Consider the following 27,818-nt stretch of genomic DNA (forward strand, 5'->3'; position numbering starts at 1 on the left):
CAGACTAAAGCTGCAGCCCGCCATTAATTTTATTGCTGGCAAGTTCAGGTGATTCAGCTGCTGTAAACAGTCTTGAGATGATGGTGGTTTTGCAAGCTTAGCTTTGCAAGCATTATTCATTGTTGATGTTGGTTGTTATTTCACAAGCTTTGATAGCTCCAGGAAAGTTCAGTGGGTGACTGCATTTTTGCACAGCTTTGGGTGGTTATTGAATGATGGCCCTTCCTGGAGAAAGGGGAGCTTTGCCTCCATTGCACATGATTTGAGCCCCTGCAGTAGAGCCTCTTCCTCTCTATAGCTGGAAGCTGCAAATGGTGACGGATGCACCCGCGAGGAAGTTATTGGGGCACACCACTCTGGCGATATGTGAAATCTCTGAAGTCCAGTACCGAATTTTCAGGAATTGAACTCATTCATTCATTCAATATCAGTATGTTTCTTGTGACCCTTCAATCACATTCCCCAGGATGGCCTGCAAAATGAATAAAACAATTAAAATACAAATACAAAATAACATATATTAAACTGAAAGCCACAAAATCGTAAGAGCAACATAGCGTTGCACGCCACCCTCAGTCTCCAAGGGGTGCAAGATTCCAAGGGTTCCAGGTGCTTACCCAGGGTTTGCTTTCCTTGGAATGAGGCTCAGCGGAGACTGTGGTGTCTTTATGACATATGGCTTATTTGCACATATATGCAACCTGATACTACCATGGAGGGGCTCACAGCATTAACACCCCCAGAAGGTCTTGCTTCTCCCATAGCCACAGCCCTGGATTCAAGAAGAAATCTGGCATGGCTCTGCCTCCCAGCTGCCAAGCCTGCAGTGTGCTTGCTTCCAGCCTCTAGCTCGCACACACAACTCTCAACTCTGGCTTTTGTCTTTATAACTACCAGCAAGTTGTGCAAGGGCATCCCCCCCCCCATTTGCTGTCATGGAGCCACTTCCTTTGTTACCTTAATAGCCCCTACCTAGAGGGCCATTACCTCATCAGGAAACTAGCCTGGCTTTTCCAGGAATTGAATCCATGCTGGTTCCAGGAATTAGAAGGGGGCTCAAGCATACAGCCTGCCCAACCCCCTTAACACTAAGAACTGAAATTGTATATTTTGGGGAAAATAGGGAGACACCACTGAGAAGGCCCAGTTCTGGTAACCGCATGCCTCACCTCAGTCAGCAGGTGACACTATTGAAATGTGTGGCTGAGTCAGGCACCCCCCAAGCTGCAGCCCTCCAGATGTTTTGGCCTACAACTCCCATGATCCCTAGCTAACAGGACCAGTGGTCAGGGATGATGGGAATTGTCCAAAACATCTGGAGGGCAAAGGTTGGGGATGCCTGGGCTAAGTCCTTCCAATGTAAGGCAGTCCTTCCAAACCCTTGAGCATAAAACTGTGAAGGGCTTTAAAGGTTGAAAAAAACAACATTTTAAAATGGACCCACAAGCTGTCTAGGTGTAGTTGATCCAGGGCAGGTGTATTATGAGCTAAATTTTTATATTTTATAATTTTTTATATTGTCTTATGCAAACCACTATAGGGTTTTTGTTTATGATGATTAAGCACCACAGTACATAAAATCTAAATAAATAACACTCCATTCCAGTTTGTAAATCTAGGGCTGTGAACCAACCATATATTGAAAGCACATCCTTTCCCCACTCGCCAAAGAATATTGGAAACTGTAGTTCACTCACAGGGCTACAATTCCCAGCACCCTAAACAAACTACAACTTCAGTGAGGGGAGGGGAGGATGTGTTTTACATGTGTGATCAGAACTCACATTAGTTTCAAACCACCTTCAGAGGCTGCTCCATAGGTAGCACTGAGGCTCCTCTGATGCCTTAAACAGCCCCTCATCCCCACCCCTGACACTGCTCCACAATCTTGCTGCAGGAGCAGAACAATTTATGCAGACAACCCTGCAAAATGTGCTTGGCTTGCCAATCCTCTTTCCCCCAGTTGTTGTGGAAGTTGTTCTTCTGATGCACAGCACCAGCTGTGCGTGCCCTGAACTCTGCCACAGACTCTGACTCCAGACTGGGCCACAGATAGTCCCTGAACTGAGAGGCACCGCCAGGTCCAAGCACATCCCAACAAAGGCCCAAGTGGCACAGTGTGCTATTGGAAAAGAGTGCTTGGCTTCCACAGGGGTTTGGCTCTCTGGCTGTTCTCCCCAGCATCAGGAACACACCAGGACGTCTAGCACATTCTCTGCCACTTGTGGCTCGTACCCAGCCAGCAACACTTGTTGTGTGTGTTGCAGAAAGGCCCACACCAAGCTGCTCTTCTTATTTTTAGAGTTGACCTTACATCGGGGTTAGCCATTCATCTGCCTGTGGCGCAACAAGGTGTGAACCAGTTCCACAAACCCAGCTGTGCCTGCTTGTCTCCCTGCTGAGAGAAAGAGACAGAGAAAGGCAGGTGTAAATTAGTTAAGAGACAAGTGCCTCTTGCAACCACAAAGTGAGGCTTCTCACATTCTTATTCTTGGTTCAGAAATACTGGTGAAGTTTTAATTTGTTTCTGAGCATTTGTGCCTGGCTCTTGAGATCGCTTGTGCAAAACTTCAAGAGTTATACATATATATATTTAAAGAACAACAAAAAATACCAAAGCAGCCTTCACCCAATGGTCCCCAAGCAGTATATTATCATCACCACCATTGTCGTCATAGATGCTGTTGTTATTATTGTTAAAATGTATATCTTGTCCTTCCTCTCAATGGAGCACAGGGGGCAAACAACAAGCAACGAAGCAATAAAAGCACAATTAAAATATCTTAAAACAATTCCAGTGCCAATGCACTGAGAGAGTTCTCTGCTTAAAGAGCATATTGGAAGGAAGGTTTTTTAATGGGGAAGACAACAGAGATGGCGGCTGTCTCATAACTGACAGCAGATGTTCCCCGTGGGTGAATGATGCAGCACTAGGGAGGGCCCAGTTCCTGCACAGTGTGGAAGGAACCTCCTGATAAGTGACCATAGCAGCTTGTTTGTTTAGATCAGGATAAATGTGTGAAAGCTGCAAGCAGTTATTTCACCAAGGTCTGTTATATTCACTATTTTCCCTGTTAACATGGCTGGCCCACCCATGAGGCAAGCTGAGGCAACCGCCTCTGGTGGCAACATCTACAGGGACAGCAGATCCAGCCTCCAAAGAATGCATTGCCCACTGCTGCCACCGCTGCCATGGTGTCAGTGCTGGTATGCTCCTTGGAGACTGGCTTTTGAGGGGGCTGAAGACACGCCTATGCCTGCCTGGGGCTGCCCTCTGGGGTCTCCTGGGCTCTGCACCCACACAGCACGATTGAAAGCAGCCCCCTCCCCACCCCCTGTGACAGCCTTTGATTCCCATTTCAACTGTTAGGTAAGGTTGATTTGATACTCCCTCTCTGGTTGACTCACCCGTTCTTCCTTAGCCAGAGGGGCCACCATCTTGTGGTTCGCCTCAGGTGCCAAAATGTCTTGGGCCAGACCTGTCCATTAAGAATGGTGTTTCACTTGCTTCCTTGATAGGCAGAGCTTTAAGGACATAAGGTCATCCGAAGAGCCTGCTGATCAGGCCAAGCGCCCATCGATCCAACATCCTGCTCTCACAGTTGCCAACCAGATGCTCCAGTAGGAAACCCACAAGTATGACCCAAGCACAAGAGCAGCCCTTTCCCCCTCCTGTGGCTCCCAGCAACTGGTGTTCAGAAGCATCACTGCCTCTGACCATGGAGACAGAGCATATCATTGTGGCCAGTGAATCTGTCTAATCCTCTTTCAAAGCCATCCCTGCCTCCTGTGGGAAGGAGTTTCACAGTTTAACTCTGTGCTGCATGAAGAAGTCCTTTCTTTTATCTGCCCCAAATCTTTCTTTCTAGTGGTAAGAGAGAGAATGGAAACCCTTTTCTCTATCCAGCTTTCTGCAGAATTAAGGGGTGCCTTGTTTTCTGTACATGTAGGCAAATGTAGAGGCACTCTAGACAGTTAGGCAAAGTTGTTTAGTGGGTGCTGTGCCCTTGAATCATAGAATCATAGAGTTGGAAGAGACCACAAGGGCCATCGAGTCCAACCCCTTGAGTCCTTTTAGATAAATTGCAGCACTGCTGCCACACAATTGACATGCATTGTTCTCTTTTGTGGTTGCTAACAATAACTCTCATAAATATTAGATTGATAAATAGAATGTTAGCAGAGAAAATGGGTTTGTTTGGCACATCAACACAGCCAAAGCGTAACCCTTTACCTAGGGTTGTAATTTAAGGAAGCAATTTCCTCTGTTGCAAGCCATTCAAATGAATTTGGACTTCCGGGATAGCGCGAACGGGTAATGGCGGACTCCCTCTGAGCTCCGGAGGGAGTCGGCTCCGCTAAGGACGGGTCTTGCCGTGCCGGCGACACGGGGACCCTTAGAAACCGCAGGCGCGGAAGCCTGCGGACATGGTGACTCGGTGGGCACCTTAAGCGCCCTCCCTGACCCGCGAAGAGCCTTTTTAAAGGCTACGGAGTGGACCGGAGAGTGGCGTGGTGCTGAGAGTCGATCGCTGCCTTGGCGGAGCGAAGCCGCGAGCCATGACCGGAGAGCGCTGTCTTTCTTCTTAAAATTTGGACTGAAAATGTAACCCGTGAGTAAAAGGAAATTTGGGCACTAAAAGTTTCTTATTTACGAATTCGAGTATGATCGGGGGGACGTGTTAAAAAGGAAGTCCGCACTCCCCCTCCCCACCAAAAGATTTAAAGCAAAGAGATAGCACCAGGTCGGAAAGACTTTGGTGCTTAAACGGAGAACTTTCACAAACTGAATTAAGAAGTAATTTGAGCAGGAGTGGAAGAAAGAGGAATTCCGGGGGTTTTGCTTTTTAAGTTGACCCCCCCAGACCCGGGTAGCGCCCAGTGTGGGAGCCCGAGAAACAGAATAAGGAGTTTGACAGCTGTCAAAAAGAGCTGTCAAACGACTAGCCGAAACGTGGAACTGTGTTATAACTGCTTTTCTGGATTAAATGCTACATTGAAACTGAATTGATTGAACTGATTGGAAACAAAATAATTTTCAACAACAAAGTAACTGACTGTTGGGTGAGATTCATGATGGAGATCCCTCTGGAGGGAACTGATGACATTGCAATGGCTGCTGAAGGAAAATTACTGGCAGAGATACAAAAAATGTTTTGTCTGGTGGGAACCTTGCAAAAACAGAACACAATTATGACTGAACAGTTGATGACCTTCAGTCTTAAACTTAACGACTCTGTCAATGGAACTAAACAAGTGGAAAAAAAATTTGCAGCTGCAGAAGGAGAGATAACCCTATGGGGGGAAGGAGAAAAAGAAAGAGTTCAACAAGAATGCAAACAGAAACCTGTAACTTTTGGGAATCAAAGAAACAAGGAGGATGACTATGGGATTGCAGATCTGCAGGGCCAGAGGAAGAGAGAAGCCCCTGGAATAATCAGAATATTGAATCAACAAAGAATGAACAAGTTCAATGGGGACTTCTTTCTGGGGCTGGACTTTGGGAGATTTGTTGTCTTTGGTCAAAAACTGTCTTTGTTTGATTTGGAAGAAAGAAAATATGAGGAGCTGCTGACAGAACTTCATGGAGAAGGGAAGACCAACAAAGAGGACTATAAACAAAATTGGCGGAGAGAGGCTAACTGGGGCCTGAAGGCCTCGGATGTCAGAAATCCAGGCTAAAACTGTTGTTTATCTATTTGGGTAGGGGCAAAGCGGGGGTAGGGGGGAGGGGAATTTGGGGTGGTAAAAACCTGGGATTTGGAACTGAAATATTATGATTTTAGATGTAATATTAAAAAAAAAAGAAAAAAAAAAAAAGGATGAATTTGTGGGAGAGAAATTACGCCGACCTTGGAGAATAGATCCAATATGGGAAAGGGAACATGTAAAATTATGATAAGTTAAAAAGGGGGAAAAGATAAATTGGAAGGAAAGAATTGAATAATTTTTAAGAGACCTAATAAATAATTTGCTGAGCTATGTAGTGAAAATGGAAGGTGGGCAGGGGAGTGCGGGGAAGTCATTGAAAGAAGGAGATGAAAATTTGGTTGTGTTTTGTTTTGTTTTGTGTTTGTTTTACTTTTGTTTTGATTTTTTTTTATGTAAGTTTGTTTTGTCTTTAAAATTGAAAATTGAATAAAAATTATTTAAAAAAAAAAAAAAAAAGCCATTCAAATGAATTTGAATCCATACCTACTAGGCAGATTTCCTACAAAAATCCATTGCTCTGAGCTGGGGCAATGGCATTCAGATCCAGCTTGTTCACCTCCTTGATGTAACTGGAATCCAAAGCCCCCTGGAAAAAGTCTTCCTGGGGGTCCATCCTTAGAACAACTACCCCCAACTGCATGCCATCCAGATATTATCCCTGGTCATTGGCTGGCTGGGGCAGATGGGAGCTGGAGTCCAAAGCAGGGGTTGGCAAGGTTTACCTTGTCTGGGCCGGTTCACTCCAGCAGAGATCCCTCTGTGGGCCGGATTTTGCGCCCACAGGCCCATGATTTGCAGTGTCTGCCTCTGTGCAGACACGATTTCTAGCACCTGCACAGATGCAATTTCCAACACCGCAGAAGCGAGTCTCCACGCTGTGCTGGTTTAGCGCAGCGTGCGGGGATTCACCAATCGGGCAGCTTGGTTTGGGGGCAGCTCGTGGGCCAGTTAAATGGCCCCCGTGGGCCACTTGTGGCCCATGGACCTTAGGTTGCCAACCCCTGATCCAAACCATCTGTATACTGCCAGTTTGGCATAGGCTGCCCTCCAGTAGCTAAGCCTTCTTCTATCACAAGTATTTTCCTATTCAAATATTAGAGATACTAATGCTGATCTGTGGAGGATTTGTTTTTTGTTCTCTGTTTGGGTTTTCCACAGTGACAGGCACTTTGGCAAAGAGGGCTCTATTCTCTTGCAACTGAGGCATCCCAAATGTGTAAATAACCAGGCATTCAAAATAAGAATGGTTTACCTGTATTGATCCATCATACATGTTAATGAATTGGGTATGATAGCTGTGGAAGCTGCTCTTCATTAGAACCACCACAGACCTGGCATTTATTGTCATTCTATTGCTAGAACCCAGGGAGGCTGCAGCATTCATGAAGCAATGCAGGGGTGCAAGCAGCTCCTTGGATGGGAACCTTTTCTATGTAGCTCACAGTAAAACTAGACAGTCACCAACTAATATGACTCTAAAAGAGTTAGACATAGGACTTATCCACACCTCTGTTCCCTAGGTAAACCTGCTCTTTAGCACTGAATCAGAATAAACAGCAAGTGGGTTTTTTGTGAATTGCTGTTTGTTCCAATTTAGCACTAAAGAGCAGGTTTTCCAGGCAAAGTGATGGGGCAGAGGCGAAACCATTCAGATCTGTGCCTAGAAAAGTCAAACAGAAAATTGCTCAGATTTGTGCTTTTTATGCATAGGACAAGCAGCAGTGTGCACAGATTTCTCAAACACATTTCTGGTGGATTTCTCTAGCAATGGCTACTAGCCAAGATACTCTATTTTATCTCCACAGTTGGAGGCAGGATGCCTCTGAATACCCATTGCTGGGAATTGCAGGTGGGAAGAATATTGTTTTCAGATCCTGCTTTCAGGCTTTCCAGGAGAGGATTGGACCCTGTGAGAACAGGATGCTGGACTAAATGGGAGCCCTTTGGCCTCATCCTGTAGCCAGGCTCTTCTTAATGTTCTTAGGAAACCAATGGGGACCACATGCAAGCGTAAATAAATAAATAAAATTGGTAAACTAAAATCTTATTATTACTGGTGTTCAGAGACATGGGATGGCACACGGAGGCCTCCTCCATTTGATGTAAATCAAGGCACTGCAAATTTAAATTGCTCTGCTTTATTAAAGAAGTGATTCACTGGAGGCACACTCCATTGTATCTCAGGACAGATGGATGTCAACAACAACAACAGAGGCATGGGGCCTCTGATCCTGAAGGAAGCATATAGCCATGAGGACTAATAACCTATTTTCCTTTTAAAATCATGTGCCAGCAACCATCACCATTTCTTGTGGTGGCAGATAGGTCTACTCATAAGGCCAAGGAGTCAGTTCGTGGCTTAAATGAGATTTGCGCTAGGATCCAACTGACTACAACCTTCCCCAAGACCTCCAGATGTTTGCAGAATACAAACCCCATCAATCATCCCTGACCACTGGCCATGCTCGGTGGGGCTGACTGGAGCTCTAGCCCTTGCCATCCAGAGGGGCACCTTATCAACTACAAGTAACTTGTTGTGTGTGCATGTTTGCTTTTTAAAGTGTGCATCAGTGTTAACTTGCAAGTTGCCTTGGGACAATTTATATGCTAAAATGCAAGGCAGAAATAAATGTGTGTTTTTCTTCTGGACACCCACCAGATTTCTCAATATAATCCAGTGGGACTGGATTATTTCCAGACAGAGCTGTTCCTGTGGGCTGAAGCCTCATGCAGCAATGTGGGTCAGTGGTGCCTCTCTAGTGCAAAGTCTGTGCTGCTGTATTTTGCTGTTGCGGTTTGCTGCCAGCCAATATTATAAGTACAATATTGATAAATATAATGGTAGGACAGAGGGGACCTTGAGAAAAAAATATAGGAGTGCATTCATGCAGCTCAGTGAGACAGAATCACAAAAGAAACTGCCGGCATTTTGGAAAGAAAGAAGAGGGGTTACTTCAAGGTGACTGGGTTTTAAAAGGTGGCAAGGGTGCGTTTAAACGTCAAATGAGCAAATGCGTTTTCCCATCACAAGTGTCTATTACTGCTCTTCCCTGGGGAGGCCCCTTCTCCCAAGCCCCTCCCCGTGTTCAAAAGGCGGGGAATTAATAAATGCCTCTTAGCTGGGCCAGGACTGCGCCCTGCCTCTGCCTCTGCCTCTGCCTCTGCCTTCCTCCTTGACTTGAGCAATGATTTCTCTGAGAACTAATGAAGGGTTTGGATGCTTTAATTTGTTTGCTCAGATTAGATTCTGAAAATAACCTAAATTATTCTAATAGGCAGTTAAGTCCCTGCGGAGCATCTGGATAAAATGAAGCAGAAATAAGGAGCAAAAGTCGTCAGGGGGGAGCTTACAGGACATCCTTCTGGGCCCACTTTCAGTTTCGGGTGGTAAATATTGCATTTTCAGAAATCGGTCTTGTAGGAGGGGCAACATATAAAGTCGCCCACATGGGAGCATGCGCCTGCGATGAAATGGTGCAGTCGCTCAGAGGAAGAGCATCTGCCTTGCATGCAGACGGTCCCAGGTTCAATTTCAAATGGCCTCCCCAGGGAGGCTGGGAGTCGTTCCCTGCATGAAACCCTAGAGCAGTGTTTCCCAACCTTGTGCCTCCAGCTGTTTTTGGACTACAATTCCCATCATCCCTTGCCACTGGTCTTGCTAGTCAGGGATGATGGGAGTTGTAGTTCAAAAACAGCTGGAGGCACAAGGTTGGGAAACACTGCCCTAGAGAGCCACTGCCGGTCAGTGTAGACAGTACTGAGCTAGATGACCAAAGGGTCTGACTTGGTAAGGCAACCTCAGTATGGCTGGCAGCACTGGGTTGAACACTCCTCCTGCAGTGAGTTCCATAGGTTAACTATTGGTTGTGTGCAAATAGGGCTCAATCTTCTGCCAAGTGGTTTCACTGGATGACCCCCCGAGTTTAGTATTACAGGAGAGGGCAACCCCATATTCCTTCTTCCCATTCATTCTTTTGAATAGCCCTTTGAATCTCATGAGATTCAAACATTTAAGTAGGTCTGATGTAGCACCAGTATATGGCATAATTGATTCTTGCCTCTTCTTTGCCTAGCTTTTTATCTCTTTGATGATCTCAAGATCCTGCTTCTCTTTCTACAGATTGTGGGAGTAAACCTTCCTGTCTGTGTGCTTAGAACAATAGATTCATAGAGTTGGAAGGGACCCAAGGGTCATCTAGTCCAACCCCCTGCAATGCTTGTTTAAAAACAAAGTATGGCATGTTTACAACTCATTTTTTTCCTGGTCTTTTTTACTGCAAAATGGCAATCAAACACAAGCATCTGATATGGAGGGAGGTATTTTGTAAACAGCTGTGAGGTTTTATTCCGTTTTGCAAATAAACCACTCTGAGGTTTTTATTTAATCAAGCTGTCTAAAAGTCTTGTGGATATAAATAAATAAAATAAACAAACTTCCCTCCCGAGGAGGAAGCTTTTAATTACACTTGCAGTAGCCTCCATACACTTTGCCTGTTTGCACTGGACAGTTTGGTGATGCAACTGGTGTTTCAGGATAAACAGGGGTGGCTGAGAAATAACTATGAATCAGGTTGGGTGGGGAGGCTGTCAACAGTATCCTCCAGATTGTCCATAAAGAGGGAGTGAGCAAAATATTTATTTTATGACACTTATATTTCACCCTTCCTCGAAGGAACTTGTGGTGGTATACATGCTTTTCTCCTTCCCCACAATTTGCCCTTACCACAAGCCATGTAATTTGTTGTTTGCAATTTGTAGGTCAGACTGAGAGATTGCAATCAGCCCAGTGTCACCCAGTGAGCTTCCCTGCTAAGCAAAGGTCTGAACTCGGGTCTCTGCAATCCTGGCCCAACTCTGGCTCTCATGCGGACGACTACACGGCTAGTGTGGAATCAGCATTAAGCCACACCAAAGTGTCCCTGAAAACTAGGTCATTCTGGAGCCTTGCAATAATGACACAGCACAGGTTGAAGTGAGTTAAGGGATTGTTATCCCAGGATAGCAGAAGGTGCCAAGAAGAAACACAGCAGCTCTCTCTGTGTGTGTCTCCCCCCCCCCCCCCATTAAGGTTTTCCTCCTTCACTGGAACTGCGTCAAACTGTTGGTGCTCACCACAGGTACCTGTGCAAACATGCCGTGTTTGTTTCTGGTCTTAATTTTGCTGATTACACCTCAGCAGGGCCTTGCAACATGGCTGGTGCTCCCAGGTGGAACTCTTGTAATTATACGCAATGGTCTTCTTATTCGCAGTTAAACGAAATGCCCACACGGGACCTTGATGTCATGAAGGATCGTGCATGCTGCAGCCACAAGGAACAATGGCAATCCCTCCTTCTCCATGGTTGTTCCTCCTTTATTGTGGCATTTCTGCCCCACCTTTCTTCCAAGGAGCTCAAGGTGGCCCATGTGGCTGAGTGGGGATTTGAACTCTGGTCTCCCAGGTCCTAGCCTGACACTCTAACTACTAGGCCCCCACTGGGTCTCTAGCAGGGCCAGATTGGATAACTTCCCTTTCACCACTGAAGTTAATTTTAAATAAGTATAAGCCATCTTTCTGGACCCAAAGTCACTCCATTTATTTATTTATACAGTTTGTTCAAAACAGGCATACAGCTATTATTTTGCCATAAAAATAAATTCTTCACAACAATTGAAATGTTGAAGAAAAATACCTCCACCCCCAAAATAAAAAGTAGACCAGCACCACCTCAAAATGTTTACACCCTGTTTTTCTTTCATAACAGAGCTCAAGGTGGCTTAAAGTGGGGCAGGGGATCCCCGCGTGGTCCCCCATCAAGGCACTGACCAGACCCAAATCTGTTTAGCTTTAAGCAAGTGGGCTGTAAAAAATGCCCTCAAACTACAGATGGACTTTTGACAGGCGCAGCCTGTCATCAGCACCTAACTCCTGCACTCAAAAGCTTCCACTAGCTTTCCAGGCCAACATTAAAGTCCAGGTGGCACTGTGGGTTAAACCACATAGCCTAGGACTTGCTGATCAGGTGAGCTTCGAACCCCCATGACGGGGTGAGCTCCTGCTGCTCGGTCCCTGCTCCTGCCAACCTAGCAGTTCAAAAGCCCGTCAAAGTGCAAGTAGATAAATAGGTAGCGCTCCGGCAGGAAGGTAAACGGTGTTTCCGTGCACTGCTCTGGTTCGCCAGAAGCGGCTTAGTCATGCTGGCCACATGACCCAGAAGCTGTACGCCGGCTCCCTCGGCCAATAAAGCGAGATGAGCGCCGCAACCCCACAGTTGTCCGCGACTGGACCTAATGGCCAGGGGTCCCTTTACCTTTATTAGTTTACAAGGCCTGAACAACCTGAGTCCATACCTCAAGGACTGCCTGATCCCCTATAACCCTGCCCAATTGCTGAGGGCTTTGGGGGAGCTGTTGTTTGTGGTCCCCGTGGCTTGGAGGCATGACTCATGAGAGCCCACGAGGAGCCTGCTGAATCTGCCCAAAGGCCGCAGCATCCTGGTGGCCCCAATGAAAAGCCCACAAGCAGGACCTGACAAGAGCACCTTCCCCTCCTGCCCCCCCCCCAAGACTGGCATTCAGAAGCATTACCGTCTGCAAAATGCCTACTGTACCCACCAGGGGTCCTGCATTCAATATTAGGGGCCCAATTTTGTGGGATTCCCTTCCAGTTGAGGCCCCTCCCTCCTTGTTTAATTTCTAGCACCTACTGAATATTTTTTCATTCCTGAAGACCTTTTAACTGAAGTCTTTTATCATTCTGACTGATATTTCTCTTTTCTGTATTGTATTTCTCGTATATTGCTCAGAAACTATTGTAGCTAAGCAGTAAATACACTGTATGAGTAAAATTGATCTGGGACACCTTTCCACTTATTATTTATATCGTGCCTAAAATATTTTATTATTATTTAAAGTATTCCTTAGCTCCCTTGATCAGAAAGGACTCCAGAGCAGTGTTCAGTATTGAGATTAAGCGAATGCTGCATACTTAATTCATCTCAAATAACCACCATCCCATGGACCTATATGCACAGTCACATAGTCACTTGCAGAGATAGGGAGCTTGAAAGAGTAAGGGAAACCCACCTTCTGCTCTGATTTAGGTGCTGATTTACACCCTGCACTTACCTTGCTACTGTTTTGAGCTTCTGCAGATTCATTTCTGGATCTCCAAAGTTCTTGCCAAAATACTACAATTCCTACTTTTCCAGACCATTGACTTTGCTGGCTGGATTGTTGATGGAAGTTGCGAGTCCAGACCTGGGATAGCTCAGTTGGTAAAGCATGAGACTCTTCATCTCCAGGTCGTGGGGTTGGGGAAAAGATTCCTGCATTGGTGTAGGTGACCCTCAGGGTGCCTTCCAACTCTATAATTCTGTGTTTCTAACCCCTGGAGGACAGCTGGTTCATAGAATCATAGAATCATAGAATCATAGAATCATAGAATCATAGAGTTGGAAGAGACCACAAGGGCCATCGAGTCCAACCCCCTGCCAAGCAGGAAACACCATCAGAGCACTCCTGACATATGGTCGTCAAGCCTCTGCTTAAAGACCTCCAAAGAAGGAGACTCCACCACACTCCTTGGCAGCAAATTCCACTGTCGAACAGCTCTTACTGTCAGGAAGTTCTTCCTAATGTTTAGGTGGAATCTTTTTTCTTGTAGTTTGGAACCATTGCTCCGTGTCCGCTTCTCTGGAGCAGCAGAAAACAACCTTTCTCCCTCCTCTATGTGACATCCTTTTAGATATTTGAACATGGCTATCATATCACCCCTTAACCTCCTCTTCTCCAGGCTAAACATGCCCAGCTCCCATAGCCGTTCCTCATAAGGCATCATTTCCAGGCCTTTGACCATTTTGGTTGCCCTCCGCCGGACACGTTCCAGTTTGTCAGTGTCCTTCTTGAACTGTGGTGCCCAGAACTGGACACAGTACTCCAGGTGAGGTCTGACCAGAGCAGAATACAGTGGCACTATTACTTCCCTTGATCTAGATGCTATACTCCTATTGATGCAGCCCAGAATTGCATTGGCTTTTTTAGCTGCCGCGTCACACTGTTGGCTCATGTCAAGTTTGTGGTCAACCAAGACTCCTAGATCCTTTTCACATGTACTGCTCTCAAGCCAGGTGTCACCCATCTTGTATTAGTGCCTCTCATTTTTTTTGCCCAAGTGCAATACTTTACATTTCTCCCTATTAAAATTCATCTTGTTTGTTTTGGCCCAGTTCTCTAATCTGTCCAGGTGGTTGGGTACGCTTGGCTGCAATCCTGTCCAGGACAATTTAGAAGATCATTAAAAGAGCTGCCTGTATTTCTGAAAGGATCCAACTCCAAGCATGGCAGAGTTCGGGCAGGACCCTGCAGCCTACAAACCCCAAGCCTCTGCTTTCAGTCTTTATCTCAAGCCCCTCTTTACAGCATTTCATCAAACCAATTGCAAACTCCGTAACCGTGCTTAGACTATTGCTCCCTATTTTGCAGCCAGAGCCCACTTAATCAGCCCAAAATGGTGTGCCCTTTTGTCCATAGCTGGAACTCTGGAAACAAAGTTGCAGGTACACACCCACCCACCCACCCACCCACCCACCCTGTGCTCCACATGGCAGATCTAACCGAACCATTACAGCATTATTAATTGGAAGAAACCAAACATTTTGCCTAGAAGCAGCAAAAAGCTATAAAGCGGGCAGCTAGGAATCCGTTAATTTGCCCAGCGTGTGAAGAGAGAACAGCTGTCCCTGGAACTCACTGTCCCTGCATGACCTCTGCCTACGCAGGACAGGAATTCCAAACAGTGACTGAATTCTATGCAGTTTGCTACACACACCAAGGAGTAATCTCATTATGTCTGATGTCCGCAGAGTCTCTTGGTGTGTGTGTTCTTCCTTTCCTTTCCTTTCCTTTCCTTTCCTTTCCTTTCCTTCCTTCCTTCCAGCATTCCATTTTGCTGCATGTCATCTGGTATTAGAAATTTGGTGTACCTGGTGTATTTCAAGCCTAGACCCACTCCATTCAATACTAGCTTTTGAATTAGCTTTCAGGCCCTCAGGATTTTGGCTGCCTTGACCCAGGTACCCATAATTTGGGGAGGTACATTCCCACTCAGAAAACACTTAGTGTGGTCCACCTGAATGAATGCTGCACTTGCTGGCATTGAAATAGGCAGAAACGGTCATTTTCCTAGAGAGAGCTCAGAATGTTTCTAAAGCAGGGTTCAGCAAACTTATTCAGCCGTGAGCCGGTCCACCGTCCCTCAGACCATGTGGTGGGCTGGACTATATTTTGGGGGAGGGGAAATGAATGAATTTCTATGCCCCACAAATAACCCAGAGATGCATTTTCAATAAAAGCACACATTCTACTCATGTAAAAACATGCTGATTCCCGGACCGTCCGCGGGCCGGATTGAGAAGGCGATGCGGCCCACAGGCCTTAGGTTGTCTACCCCTGTTCTAAAGCCTTGAAACCCTTTCGCTTAAGAGCACCTGAAAACACCTGGCTTTAGTTCTAAATCTGGACACAACTTCCAGAGTAAAACTGCTTAAAATAAAATTTAGCAGCAAATTTGGTTCTGTAGAATTTGGACTCAAGACTGGGTGGGCATTGTTCGCCTGAAAGAAAGTAACAGCCTTTGTCCCTCTTTAGGTATTAAATCAGCACTGCAAGACGGTATTCTCACTATTCTCATCCTTTTGGGGTGAGCTTTTCTTATCTTGTGCACATTTCCTTAACACAGGAATGGGTGACTTCTGCTACTACTCTGTGCATTTTATTGCTTTCAGTCTTCACAATTTGCAAACTTTGGGGTTTAAAATGTACATATATGTCTTGTGGACCCTTTGTGTGTCGGATGAAGTGGGCCTTTCTCCATGAAAGTCAGTGCCACCCAAAATATGAAAATGGTTTCCAAGGTGCCACAGGATTCATTTTGTTTAAAATGTAATAAGAACCTATGAAGAGACAGACTGCTGGATCAGGCCCATGGGAGCACGCTGCTCTCCCAGTGGCCAGCTAGATGCCCCAAGGGGAAGACCACAAGCAGGACCTCAGGCCAACAGCAGCTCTTCCCAACTGTGATTCCCAGCCACTGATATTGAGGGGAATATAGTGGGTCTACTGGCCGGCTAAACCAGGTAAGGGCACCTGATGGGTCTCAAACCCTGGGTGAGTTAGGGACTCAGGCAGATGGAATGGATGAGACCAAGAGTGGGTCCCACGGTCAAGAAGGCAACGTGCATGTGCTGTAGAGGGAAGTGAGGGGCAGATGGGGCTCATCCACCTGGGAAGTATCCCATCTAGGAGAAGAAAAATTCTGATCCTAAACCTTTATTGCCCTGCAGGATATCTTCAGGAGAATAAATAGCTAAGACATGAACCCTACACAAACCCAGAGTGGAGTCCCTAAGAGGGTTGGATGGCGTCTTGTAAACCTCCTTCCGGCAACTCCTGCAGCCAAACTGGTGCCAAATGTATTGCTCTGCTTTCCTTTGGACCACATCAATGAAGCCGAGAGGGAGGGGTCTTGTCGTTTGGGCAGCCCAGGACCTCCAGACACCTTGCACCCTGGGGATGTCACTTTGGTGCTGATAAGGCAGAGGTCTGACTTCACCCCCAGAGTGCACTCCATTGTCTCTCGAGACAGATAGATGCGACCAATACTGGCTCCAACACTGGAGACAGAATGATAGGCAGAATACACATTGCTGAACTAAATGGGCCAGTAGCCTGGCTCAATTTAAGGCAGTTTCATGCGCACCAGCTGCCTGCTCTTGGTCCCAGATATATGGGCCAAACTGCCCATGAATATGTATTATCTAGTAACCCTTGATAGCCTCATCTTCCATGAATTTATCTAATCCTCTTTTAAAGCCATTCAAGTTGGGGGCCATCACTACATCCCCTGGGAGCAAAGCTGACTCTGTGCTGTGAGAAGGACTTTCCTCTGCCTGTCCTGAATCTTCCAACATCCGGCTTCATTCTGAGCACCTGTGAAGAATCTAGGCAAGGTCGATGCATTTCATTTTCTTTCAACATTTGAAATGAGAGTTTGTGTGCAAAAAGCTGGAGACTCTAAAAAACAAACACTAATGGTACCACAACTCAGGACCACCTACATGTGACCTGAAATTATTCTCTCTCTCTTTCTGCCCCTTTCCACAGACACTCCCTGTTGATGCTGCATTCCAGCAGAGTATCCTTTGGGGCAAACATGTGGGAATTCCTGGGCAGCTGAGCATATCTCGCATATCTCATGCAACCCAGGCCGTTAGGGACATTGCAAGACCATGACACACGTGTTTCTCTCTTTGTCATCTGGCTGTAATGAATCCATTGTATTTTTAAGAGTGGGGGCACACTTTCCAGTGTGGATTAGCAGCAGCCCATGAACTTGACAGGCACAATAAACAGCAACAATAATAATAATTGGCTGGCTGGGGAGGTCTTTTTGAGCAGCCCCCAAACCCATCTACCTGGTCCCTTTGTTGTGTGTGTTTTATGCTCGTATATTCACGGAGGGAGGAGAGGGCTATGGATGGCTACTTGCCGGGATGCCACTGCTCTGCCTCCATAGTCAGAGGCAGCGATGCCAATACGAGTTGCTGGAAACCCCAGGAGAGAGATGGCCCTCGTACTTGGCTCCTGCTTTTGGCTCCCCCACTGAGGCATCTGGGTGGCCAATATGGGAACAAGCATGCAGGACGAGATGGGCCATTGGCCTGATCCAACGAGCCTGTCTGCGCACCAGGCGTGCGTTTTTGCTGTGGGGATGATGCCGAGGGTGATGCCCCCACCCCGCCAGTTTCCCACACCTTCTCCTTTTGCATGCACACGGTGCAGACTCACCTGAGGGATATGGCTAGTTCCATCCCGGAGCTTGAGCTGCGTTGCTATGGCACCTGGCCGGCTGCCTCACGCCCTGCTTCCCCGCCCGGCCAGCTGAACTCCCTCCGGCAGGCGAGGAGGCGTTTTCCAGGCGGATCGTACCATCTCCAGCCAGGCCGAGGGAGGAGCGCGCCGGCCACAGAGCGAGCCGCCGGCTTTGCAATCCGGATCCCCGCTGCTGCAGCGCCAGGAAGAGGCCGGCGCACTGGCCTCGCCTCGCCCTCCCTTCCGCCTTGACATCTCATCCCCGAGAGCCGCTACTGCCGCTGCCCCGCCCGGCCATGCAGGGCTCCTCCTGTTCGCGGGGCGGGCTTTGATTTGCTGCTAGATCTCATGATTTTTCCAGGCGCCTGGCGCTTCTTTTTTCCTGCCTGCCTGCCTGCTTCCCCCTTTCCTCCCTCCCTCTCTCCCTCCTTTTTTAAAATGGCGGTATGCATGAGACACCCATGCTAGGCGAGAGCCCGAAGCCAAGGAAGCCGCCCCAAACTTCTCGCCGCCGCCGCCGCCGCCACCGCGCGCCGCGTATTTTGCGCTCCGGCCCTCCGCCGATGCCTCTATGGGCCGCTGCCGCGGAGAGCTGACCCCCTTCCTCGCAGCAGCGGAGGAGAAGCAGCAGCAGCGTAAGGTAAGCGGCGAAGCAAAAACCTCTCCCCGCCCCCGGTCTTCTTGCGCCTCCTGGAATGTGCGAAGCAACGCTGGCCGCGAGAGTGGATCGCCTTTTTATTTTCGAAACATTGTTTTCTCCCCCGAAATGTCCGTTGCGAAGGAGCCCCTGGGGCTTGCCCTTTCGCTCGGCTTCCAGACGGTCATTTGATCTCGTCCTCTCTGAATCGAATCCAGAGCCTTCCACGTCGCCCTGAGGTTCTCTGGAGTCCACAGAATCTCAGCAGGCAAGGCGATATATATGTTGAACATAATAATAACCTCTCCAAACTAAAGTAGCAGTTGTTAAGAGCTGGAAATTTTATTTCTGCTTGTTTGTTTGTTTTTTGTGTGTGTGTGTCTGAGGGGTTTTGTTTTTAAGCATCAGAACAAAAAAGTTTTACAAATAACATTTCTGAAAAATTACTTACTGTTATTATTTATTTCGTTTGGAATTTGCTCACCACTTTAAAGTTCCACGTTTGGTAGGTTGGGAAAGGGCATTTGCAAACTAGCATTAATAGTTATATTATGTATCTTTTTTATAACAAACAAACGGTTGGTTGCATTGACGTTCACATTGTTCTGAACTCTTTACAAGACTAAATTGCGGGTAGCTGTGGTCTTTGAAAAACAATTGGCAACGTTCTTGATGGGGGGTAATAACTGCAGTTTGTAATTGTCAATGTTTGGGGCGTAAGTGAAACTCACAAGGCGCTTTCCACGATTTCCTCACTGCTAAAAAGGAAAAAAAGTTCCGCTCCCCCTCCCCCAACAGAGTACCAGCCAGCCCCAAACTCCTTTGCTGCATAGATTAGCGACCTTAAACCCTACTTTTTGGACGAAGAACTTTTTGGCACAGTAAGATGCAGAAAGAAAGAAACAACCCCCATACGTTGTAAATGCTCTTTTTATTCTCTGTGTTTTATCGGGTCTGCGGCCGTATTAAAAAGGACTAGCTGACTGATCGAAAAGAATCCCCAGATCCATATGTTTACTTTGATTTTCTGGGAAGTTATCGTGGCGCAGCAAACAAAATAAGAGTCTAAATATATGGAGGCCCGGGACCGATGATGAAGTCGAACCAGCATCTTTTTCTGGGGAGGGTTTTATATCGATAAATAAGCTGGAGCGCGTTGCGCGATTTTTGGTAGCGTCGTCCCCTAACCCTCAACCTCTCGAGTTCTGGGTGGTGGATAATTTTTTTCTTTTTTAAGCACCTTTAGCGGACTAAGGAAGAAGGGGGGGGGGGGGATAAGCAGGCGAAAGCAGCAGTCAGCCACCAACCAACATCCCAAACACATGCGCAATTGCCGGCTCTTGCCACCGCCGCACTGTAGTCTGCCTGGAAACAAAGGGGCTGGAGCGCGCTGGAAGTTGGCGTTGTGGCTCCTTCGCCTCTCTCCCCGCCCTCCGCGTTCCCACGTGCGAGGAGTTCACGGGATCGGCCAGGCGGCCGCTTCGCAGCGCTGCCCCCCACCCCGCACCCCGTGGCAAGAGAAGAGGCGGCGCGCCGTGGTGGGATTGTGCGTGCGTGCGCCCTGCGCCGCAGTCCTCGGAGGGACCTGTCGCCTCCTTCCTTCCCTCCCTCGCTCCTTCCTACGATGACAGCTCCCGCCAGGCCGTCGGGGTGTGTGGGGGGGGGGGAGAGCTTGGGCACCTACTCCTGGCTGCTGACTCACGACTGGACGGGAGGAGGTGGGGCGGCGCGGCGGCTGTCACTGGCACCAGAGCGGGGTGGGAGGAAGAAGCAAAGGGACGGATCTGGCCTGGGGGAGGGCCAGAGGAGCAGTCTCACTCCCCCACCTTCATGAAGCATAATTCCCAGGTTCATGGTCGTGGGACGTAATAAAGAGATTGATGGATTGATTTCCTAGGTTCCTCACTTTCTCATATATATTTCATAGTATTTGTAGATCCTTAGATATAGGAGGCTGAAATATACAGGCAACATTCCTCTGATTTTGTTAAATGAGGAACTAGTTTGTTCTCCTTTCAGGGTTTCAGTTTCAGGAGGGCTGCCCCCCTCCCTTCTGTTTGACTTCATTTTAGGTCATAATCTCTTGCAAGCCAGCTGGGTTTGGATCACAGACAGAACTGTCCTGAGGGCTAAAGCAGTCAGTAAACCCTGCTTAATTTCTATAAGGAAATAAGAGAGTTAGTCTGCCTGGGAAGGGTGCCTTTGGTGCTGGGGATCCATCCGTTGATTGACAGATTGAAAGTCCTGAGTGGTGACAGAAATGCTCTCTGCACTTGCTCAGAGGCATTCTGGTATAGGGCGATGCCTTCTGTTACAGGGCTGAGCCCTTGAATCGAAAGCAGCCTGTTTGTTTGTTTGTTTGATTCATTCATTCATTCATGTGTGCCTCACCCAACAGAACTCTGGATTTCAAAGGCAGCGTCATTAAATTGTGCCCTCAAGCTGCATGAGGTCACTACCTTTCTAAAGCTAAGCAGGTCTGGGTCTTGATGGATGACCGTAGGGAACCACACGCAAGCATCCTTGGGTTCCGTGATAGACAAAAGGTGGGATATTAACGTAAAGGGGGGTGGATTAAAATAAATACAGCCTACTTGGTCATTAGGATATCCACACACCTATAGGAGCAAATATTTGGGGACGAGGGAAGATCAGTAAGCAGTGGGACCAGAAGGCAAGTGAAATGGAAAAGGTAGCAGTTACTCTATCACACAGCTGGGAACAGCCCTACAGCTGTCCCAGAGGAAAAGGGAGTGTTTTACTTCCAAGTAGTGGTCACCAATAGAGAATTAGCAGAATGAATTCTGCACAGTTTGAAGCTGAACTCCCTTTCAGGATTTTGGGAGTGAGAGTTTAACGTAGTTTTAGGAGTTGAGAACATAAAATGTGCCTTTGTAAAAGAGACTCCCCACTTTATTCCATCTCTTAATTTGTTTTATGCAGTTAGAGCTGTGTAGTCTGAAATCTCTGTATGAGCTATTCTAAACCGTTCCTAACAGAGCAAGCAGACTGTCCTTAGGTAAGAAGTATGGGCAAGGACTGGGCTGCCCAAGAATTCCTAGCACATGGAAGGAACAGAACGTAAACTGATAAGATATGAGAACAAAATGCTAGGATAACACTAAAAAGCATAACAATAGCACTAAACCCAAGTGAAGAAGAAAACAGAAATAGATGAGCCTTCTTGTGTTTTGGCTCATTTCCCCCCTTTTTTTCTTTTCTCTTTCTTTTTTTCTTTCCCCCTTTTTTTCCATTCTTCCTTCTCCTTCTTTCCTTTTTTTTCTTTTTCTTTCCCATAATGGCTTATGTTCTATGCCATGTACTTTGATTTTATTGTAGTTTTTTTTAGCTTTGTCCATTATTTTTATTATTATTAAGGATTTTTCTTTTGTAATTTTGGTTGTTTATGTTTATCTGTATTTGTTTAAAGCAAAATAAAAAAAAATCAACAGAGATAACTGAAAGCAGACAATGGCAGACCACTAATACCCAGAGCAATTAGTCAGAAGACAACTAAGAAAGACACAGCAATGGGAAGGATGGGATGGGCTGGTCAGAAGATCCAAAGGATCTCTGGGTGCTTTATGAATGATGACAGAGTGTTGTAACTGCGAGGGGAATGATTGCTGTAATTGCTGAAACTGATGGAGGTATTTTGTACTCATGTGTATGAGAGGTGATGTTGAGAGCAGTGCTAAGATTGCAGTCTGCCTCTGATTTTTCAGAAGACTGGCTCCCATGTACGTCTGTAGAGGCCTAACCATTTTTATTCTACTTAAAGCCTGTGCCCATTTGGTGTTCCTTTGGGGAACCCCAACTACGATGAACCCTTGATAAATTTCCCCAACACCTGCTGGATCAGGCCCACCCCGTCCAGCATCCTGTTCTCACAGAAGCCAACAAGATCCCCATTGTGGGAAATCAGTAAGCAGGATTAAAGCAGAAAAGAGCAAAAGAGCTCTTCCCCATGGTTTCCTGCAACGGGTGTTCAGAAGCATTGCTGCCTCCAGTTGAGGAGACAGAACTTAACCATCATGGCTGGTGGCCATCCTGGCTGGTGGCCATAGATGGTCCTCTCCTTGGCATGTCTGGTCCATCTAGGTTGGCTGCTGTAGGAGTGAGTTTAGTATTCTTCGCTACAGTCGGAATGCCTGCTTCCTTCCTTGCAGAATGATGAAATATTTTGAAATAATGGGCAGAATGTGTGGTGCATGTCTGTTCTTTGCTAAGGGTAGCGGGAAAGCATTTTTGCGTTTTACTCTGTTTGGGGATGCAGTATTCCCCTCTCCCAACATCTCTGAATTTCTCATATATATATATATATATATATGTGTGTGTGTGTGTGTGTGTGTGTGTGTGTGTGTTTTAACATATCATTTTCAACAGTAGTTAAACATACTTTTACATCTTATTCAAATTTTTGACTTCCATCAATCCTGTCTGAAAATATAAGCTAAGAAATTCAGACAGGATTAAACATCTCTGAACTTCTTAGCTTACATTTTCCCACTGATCTGAGTCACAAGGCCACTTTAGAAATCAGCGTAGTAAATCTCAAACACACACGCACACACACACACTTTAAACATTTAAAAATAATAAGACACATGTTCAACTGAAACAAAACAGCCATAATGGCAGGAAGGTGTGCAGGACAGCTCCACTAAAATCATCTGCAATGCCAAAGTAACAGTGAAAACCTGTTTAAAAAGAAAAACCTCCCCCCCCCCACTCCCACCACCAAAAATAATTGCCTTGAGCTAGCCAGGCTCTCCTTGGAAGTCCCCCTTCCCCAGTGTTTATTAACTATTATTTGTTAAATATATTTAAAATATATTTAAATTTATTAAATTTAGTACATGGACACCAGGCAAAGCAGAGTCAAGCGCAAGCCTCCTGGTCAGTTATCTTCACTGGGGTATGTTTATTCTAGTTTGTTTGTATAGCTACAAATCTAGAAATGGTTACTATAATTTCAGCAGAAAAACAATCTTATGTCCCTTTGGGGAATGCATAAGTAGCTACCGGTACTTGGTGTTTTGTTCCTGAATCACCTTACCTTATCAACAGGACTTTCTTCCCTCTGGGGTTAGGGAAACCTATCATTTCTGTATCTGGCTCAAGGGGAATATTAACCACCATGGATCATGTTCACATGACCAGCTGGAGGAGTGTCCGACTCCCTCCTTCCCATCACCCCTGCTCTTTCTTGGTGAATCAGTTGTGCTGATGAATCAGGGGCTTCCCACCAGATGGCAAAAATCACCAGTGGGGAGGCATATTATCCAAAAGTTTAAAAGCTAACGAGGCAGGTGACCTGTGGCTCGCCAGGTGTTGCTGGCACCCAGCTCTCCTCATCTCTGACCCTTGGCCCTCTTGGTTGGAGCTGACGGTATTTGTGGGTTAAACCACAGAACCTAGGACTTGCCAATCAGAAGATCAGCAGTTCGAATCCCCACAACGGGGTGAGCTCCCGTTCTTGGTCCATGCTCCTGCCAACCTAGCAGTTTGAAAGCATGTCAAAGTGCAAGTAGATAAATAGGTACCGCTCCGGCGGGAAGGTAAACGGCATTTCCATGCGCTGCTCTGGTTTGCCAGAAGCAGCTTAGTCATGCTGGCCACATGACCCGGAAGCTGTACACCAGCTCCCTCGGCCAATAAAGTGAGATGAGCGCCGCAACCCCAGAGTTGGCCAGGACTGGACCTAATGGTCAGGGGTTCCTTTACCTTTAGCGCCCAGAGCTCCACAGATTCCTCATCCTCGTCTCAAGGGAAACACTGGTAATGGGACAGTGTCAGCTGATGTGGAATAGATTAGATTAGATAAATTTATTGTCATTGTCCGTATATACACAGTATACACAACAACGAAAATCAAACACCCAAGACCGGATTCACATACACATTTGCACGTATCTCCAACACTCTCATCTCTATTCAGAATAGAGAGCAACGTACAACGCCCTGAAAGAGGCAACAGTGAGAGTATGGTATGTCTTTGAATATCAACCTAATGAAGACAGTTAGGGGGATGTAAGCCACAGCTTGCTTCTCCAGACAGGAGCAGGGCGTGGAGGGGCTGTTGGAGGGAAGCTACAGTACTTTGGCATCCTGTGAAATGCATGCAGGCCTCCCTGAGTTTGGCAATGATTCAGCTTAGGGACACTGCAATGGGGCAAAAAGCTTTGCCCATTGGGAGCAGGGGCAACCAGTGCTGCTCTTACTGACTTCACTTTGTGACCTCACCTCACTGGTCAAACTGGTTAGTTTGCATGGCATTGTGGGGTAGGGGGTTGTTTGAAAATAGACTAAGCAGAAGATGGGTAGCCACCACATGAACTTAACCAGCTGAGCATTATATGGAAGTTGTGGGAAGTTTCTGTTCTGATAAATACATTATTATTATTATTATTATTATTATTATTATTATTATTATTATTATTACCATTATTTTATTTTATTTTCTGTACTACCCTCCATTTGGGGCGGTTTGCAATATGAAAACACAAAAATACTTAACCATAATAACAAATAGAAACTATCCTCCATCGTATTATTATTTACAATGCTATACCATAGTTACCACTCAGATGGCTCTCAAAATTGCACCGGTTTTTGTTTTCTGCTGACCAGCACCGCTGAGATCAGTAGCTGAGTGGCTTCTTCCTGAAGGCAGAATTTGTCTGGCGAAGTTGCTGGTTTGGGTTGAGGCATTCAAAGCTCAGCTTCTCTTCTCCTTCAGCTGCCCTTACTCTGCAGTTTCAGAGCTCCCGGGTGCCTGTGAGTGCCTTACATCCAGGCAGGCACGGTGTGCATCAGGGTCAGTATTTGGAGCAGCGTCCAAGTGTGTCTCAGGGTAGTCATTGCAGCTAAGTCTTCCTGGCCAAAAGCCAAAGCGGAAAGATGCTGTATCCATCATTTGTGTACAGTCTTGCCCTGTCCAAATTCTCTTGCTCATGAGGAGGGCTCTGCTGGGCTGGGCCAAGGATCTGTCTTGCCCAAAAGCATTCTGACCCTGGTCGCTGGCTATCCTGATTCTCCTGAGATGTTGACAAGCTGAGGGTGAAGATTATTTTACAAGGCTGAAGCCTGATTTTTATTTTTTATTTTTAGAAGATCCATTTAATACATTAATCAAAGTGTAAAATCTGTGTGGGGAATATATATGGCATTAGAAGGAGCATGCTTGCTTTATTTCTAGATAATAAACATTCTCATAGTCGCCATTGTCTTCGAAGAGGCATTCACTTCAAAAACAAATCTTTGAATGTAGAAAGGTAGCATATCAGGTGAAAGGATTTGCACAGGATCCTTCTCCTTGCTCTCTGGTTTTCTATGAGTGGGGACTTCGTTTTTTATATTTGCTCCTCACATTGAAAGCAGTCTTCTAGAAATGTGTATTAAACCATCAGTCTTCAACTGGTGGATCAGGACTCACTGCCGGGTTGCATCCTGATTCAAGTTGGGCCACAACAGTAGGAATCTTTGGTTTTAAAAAAATTGGGTCAAAGGTGGGTCCTGAAGAATGAGGAATACAGTGGTACCTCGGGTTAAGTACTTAATTCGTTCCGGAGGTCCGTTCTTAACCTGAAGCTGTTCTTAACCTGAAGCACCACTTTAGCTAACGGGGCCTCCTGCTGCCGCCGGAGCACAATTTCTGTTCGCATCCTGAAGCAAAGTTCTTAACCCGAGGTAATATTTCTGGGTTAGCGGAGTCTGTAACCAGAAGTATTTGTAACCCAAGGTGTTTGTAACCTGAGGTACCACTGTACTGGGTAAAACCATGTGCAGTTCCTTGTATCACTTATGGGTGAACATTGAGTTCATGTTTCTCAGCTGGTTGTCTTTTGGAACTCCAGGTCCTTTAACAATGACACCCCAGCTTGTCTTCCTAAGAGAAGTGGGATCTGGCACTCAGTGTTATGCCTCCTGTCAGGGAGCATCCCCACAAAACTCCCGATTTGGTTGATGTTCAAGAAACTTAAATGGGGAGGGGCCATAGCTCAGCCACAGAGCACCTGCTTGGCATGCAGAAAGTCCCAGGTTCATTCCTCTGGAGCATCTCCTGGGACATATTCCTGTCTGGAACTCTGGGCAGTTGTCAGTGTGGACAGTGCTGAGCTACATGGACCAAGATCTGACTCGGTAGAGGTCATCTCACTAAGTCCCACGCCATGAAGCTGTTGTCTTCAGTGGCACAGCCGTCAGCACACAGGAAAGCTCTCATCTTTCATTCCCCCCTTTTATTTTTTGCCGTTTAGTTCCGACTCCTGGTTGTGTTAAATGTCCTTTTGCCACCAGGCAAAGACTTGTTTTATTCTGCCAGGCCTTTTCACGTCATTGCAACACATTTTAGAAACCATTAAGATGATTGGCATTATTTTTAATATACTTGTTAGTCTCTGCTTTTATAATAGATGCCTGCTCTTAAGCCCCAGTAGGTTTGTTTCTGCTCTTCCTACATTTAACTGTGGCTGGTGTTAGATTTTACACACCATTTTACGGTGTATGGAGGTCAGTGCTGGATTTGATTGTATTACCAGTATTTTGTTTTTTTAATCTTTGTTTGGCTTACATTGCCCAGATAAGGCAAGTTATGTGGTAACTTGAGATATCTAAGTAATCCTCTGTTTTTGTTGTGCGGCCACGGGGGCGCATTGCTGGGTTAGAAGCACCATTGAGGGCTTATTGCTTAATGTGGGAGTAGGAAGAATGTTGGCAGCTTCTGTGTGACCTTCGGAGAGGCACCTGTTCCCAGGCTGCCCTGTCTCCCAGCGCTGGAGGGCAGAAAAAGTGTGGCAGCCACGGCCAGTTCATTAAATTGATAAGGAAAATAAAAGAGCAAGATTTCCCTGCCAAGTTTTTAGGGTAAAGTCTTATTGGGCATTTCCTGTCTTCTCTCTGATGCAAGCAAGGGGGAAATCACCCATTCCTGATGTCTTAAGCAGTTTGCTCCTCCTTGCTTTGAAACAAAAAATATATTGTTTGGCTATACATATTCACAATATATTGATTATTTTTTTCAGGGCAAGGATGCGCAACATGTTTGACACATCAGGAATTCCGCCTCAACTTACTCTCATCATGCTTTTAAAAATTAGCCAATTTTTTAAAGAAAACATGGTTTGGCAGAAACACCAAGGTCTCATTTCCCAGCGAGTCAGCCAAACAAGGTACAACAAGTGGCAGGTTTGGGTCAGTGGTCAGCGCAAACTCTACTGTGGCTGCCCTGTGATGTGCCAGTGCAGTTCGGCGACACGTCACTCATGTTGAGAAGCAATGTGTTCTGCAGTAACACCTGACGTGTTTCCTTGCAATAAAGCATCCTTTGCTGCTTTTGGTGAGTCTCTTGGAGAAGCATGGTTTTGGGGCTTAGCAGGGTCCCCCCCCCCCCGTCCCCCCTTGACCACACATACTTGACTCCTGCAGAGTTTGGCTACCATATTCCAGAGCCCTTTCGGTGTCTAAAATGAGGCCGAGTGTGAGTATGTGTAATCCAATCTGTTGTCCAATGTCTTGCAGAAGGGCCTGAGCTGTGTCAATAAGATCTCTGTTCAGCTCTGAAAACAGCCTCATGATCGAGGGCCGGCTGGCAGCCTTTCTAAGGCAAGGCCTTCTC

At 46.4% G+C, this 27,818-nt stretch overlaps 1 protein-coding gene and 1 long non-coding RNA gene across 2 annotated transcripts in view; one reads left to right on the plus strand and one right to left on the minus strand.

The window, feature by feature from the left end:
• Window positions 1–11: 11 nt before the first annotated feature.
• LOC309333401 lies at window positions 12–17,805 on the minus strand. The gene is made up of 3 exons (XR_014152487.1): window positions 17,539–17,805; window positions 2,315–2,398; window positions 12–472 (listed from the first exon to the last, which is right to left on the minus strand). It is a non-coding gene; the product is annotated as an uncharacterized lncRNA (long non-coding RNA).
• A 286-nt stretch (window positions 17,806–18,091) lies between these two features.
• MBNL3 (muscleblind like splicing regulator 3) overlaps window positions 18,092–27,818 on the plus strand; it is a 112,242-nt gene continuing 102,515 nt past the window's right edge. The window contains exon 1 of the mRNA XM_081846815.1: window positions 18,092–18,202. Within this exon, the coding sequence (XP_081702941.1) occupies window positions 18,134–18,202 (69 nt within the window). The 5' untranslated portion in view covers window positions 18,092–18,133. The remainder of the gene's footprint in view (window positions 18,203–27,818) is intronic.

Source organism: Podarcis erhardii (assembly GCF_964252035.2).
Source record: "Podarcis erhardii genome assembly, chromosome: Z".
NCBI lineage: Eukaryota > Metazoa > Chordata > Lepidosauria > Squamata > Lacertidae > Podarcis > Podarcis erhardii.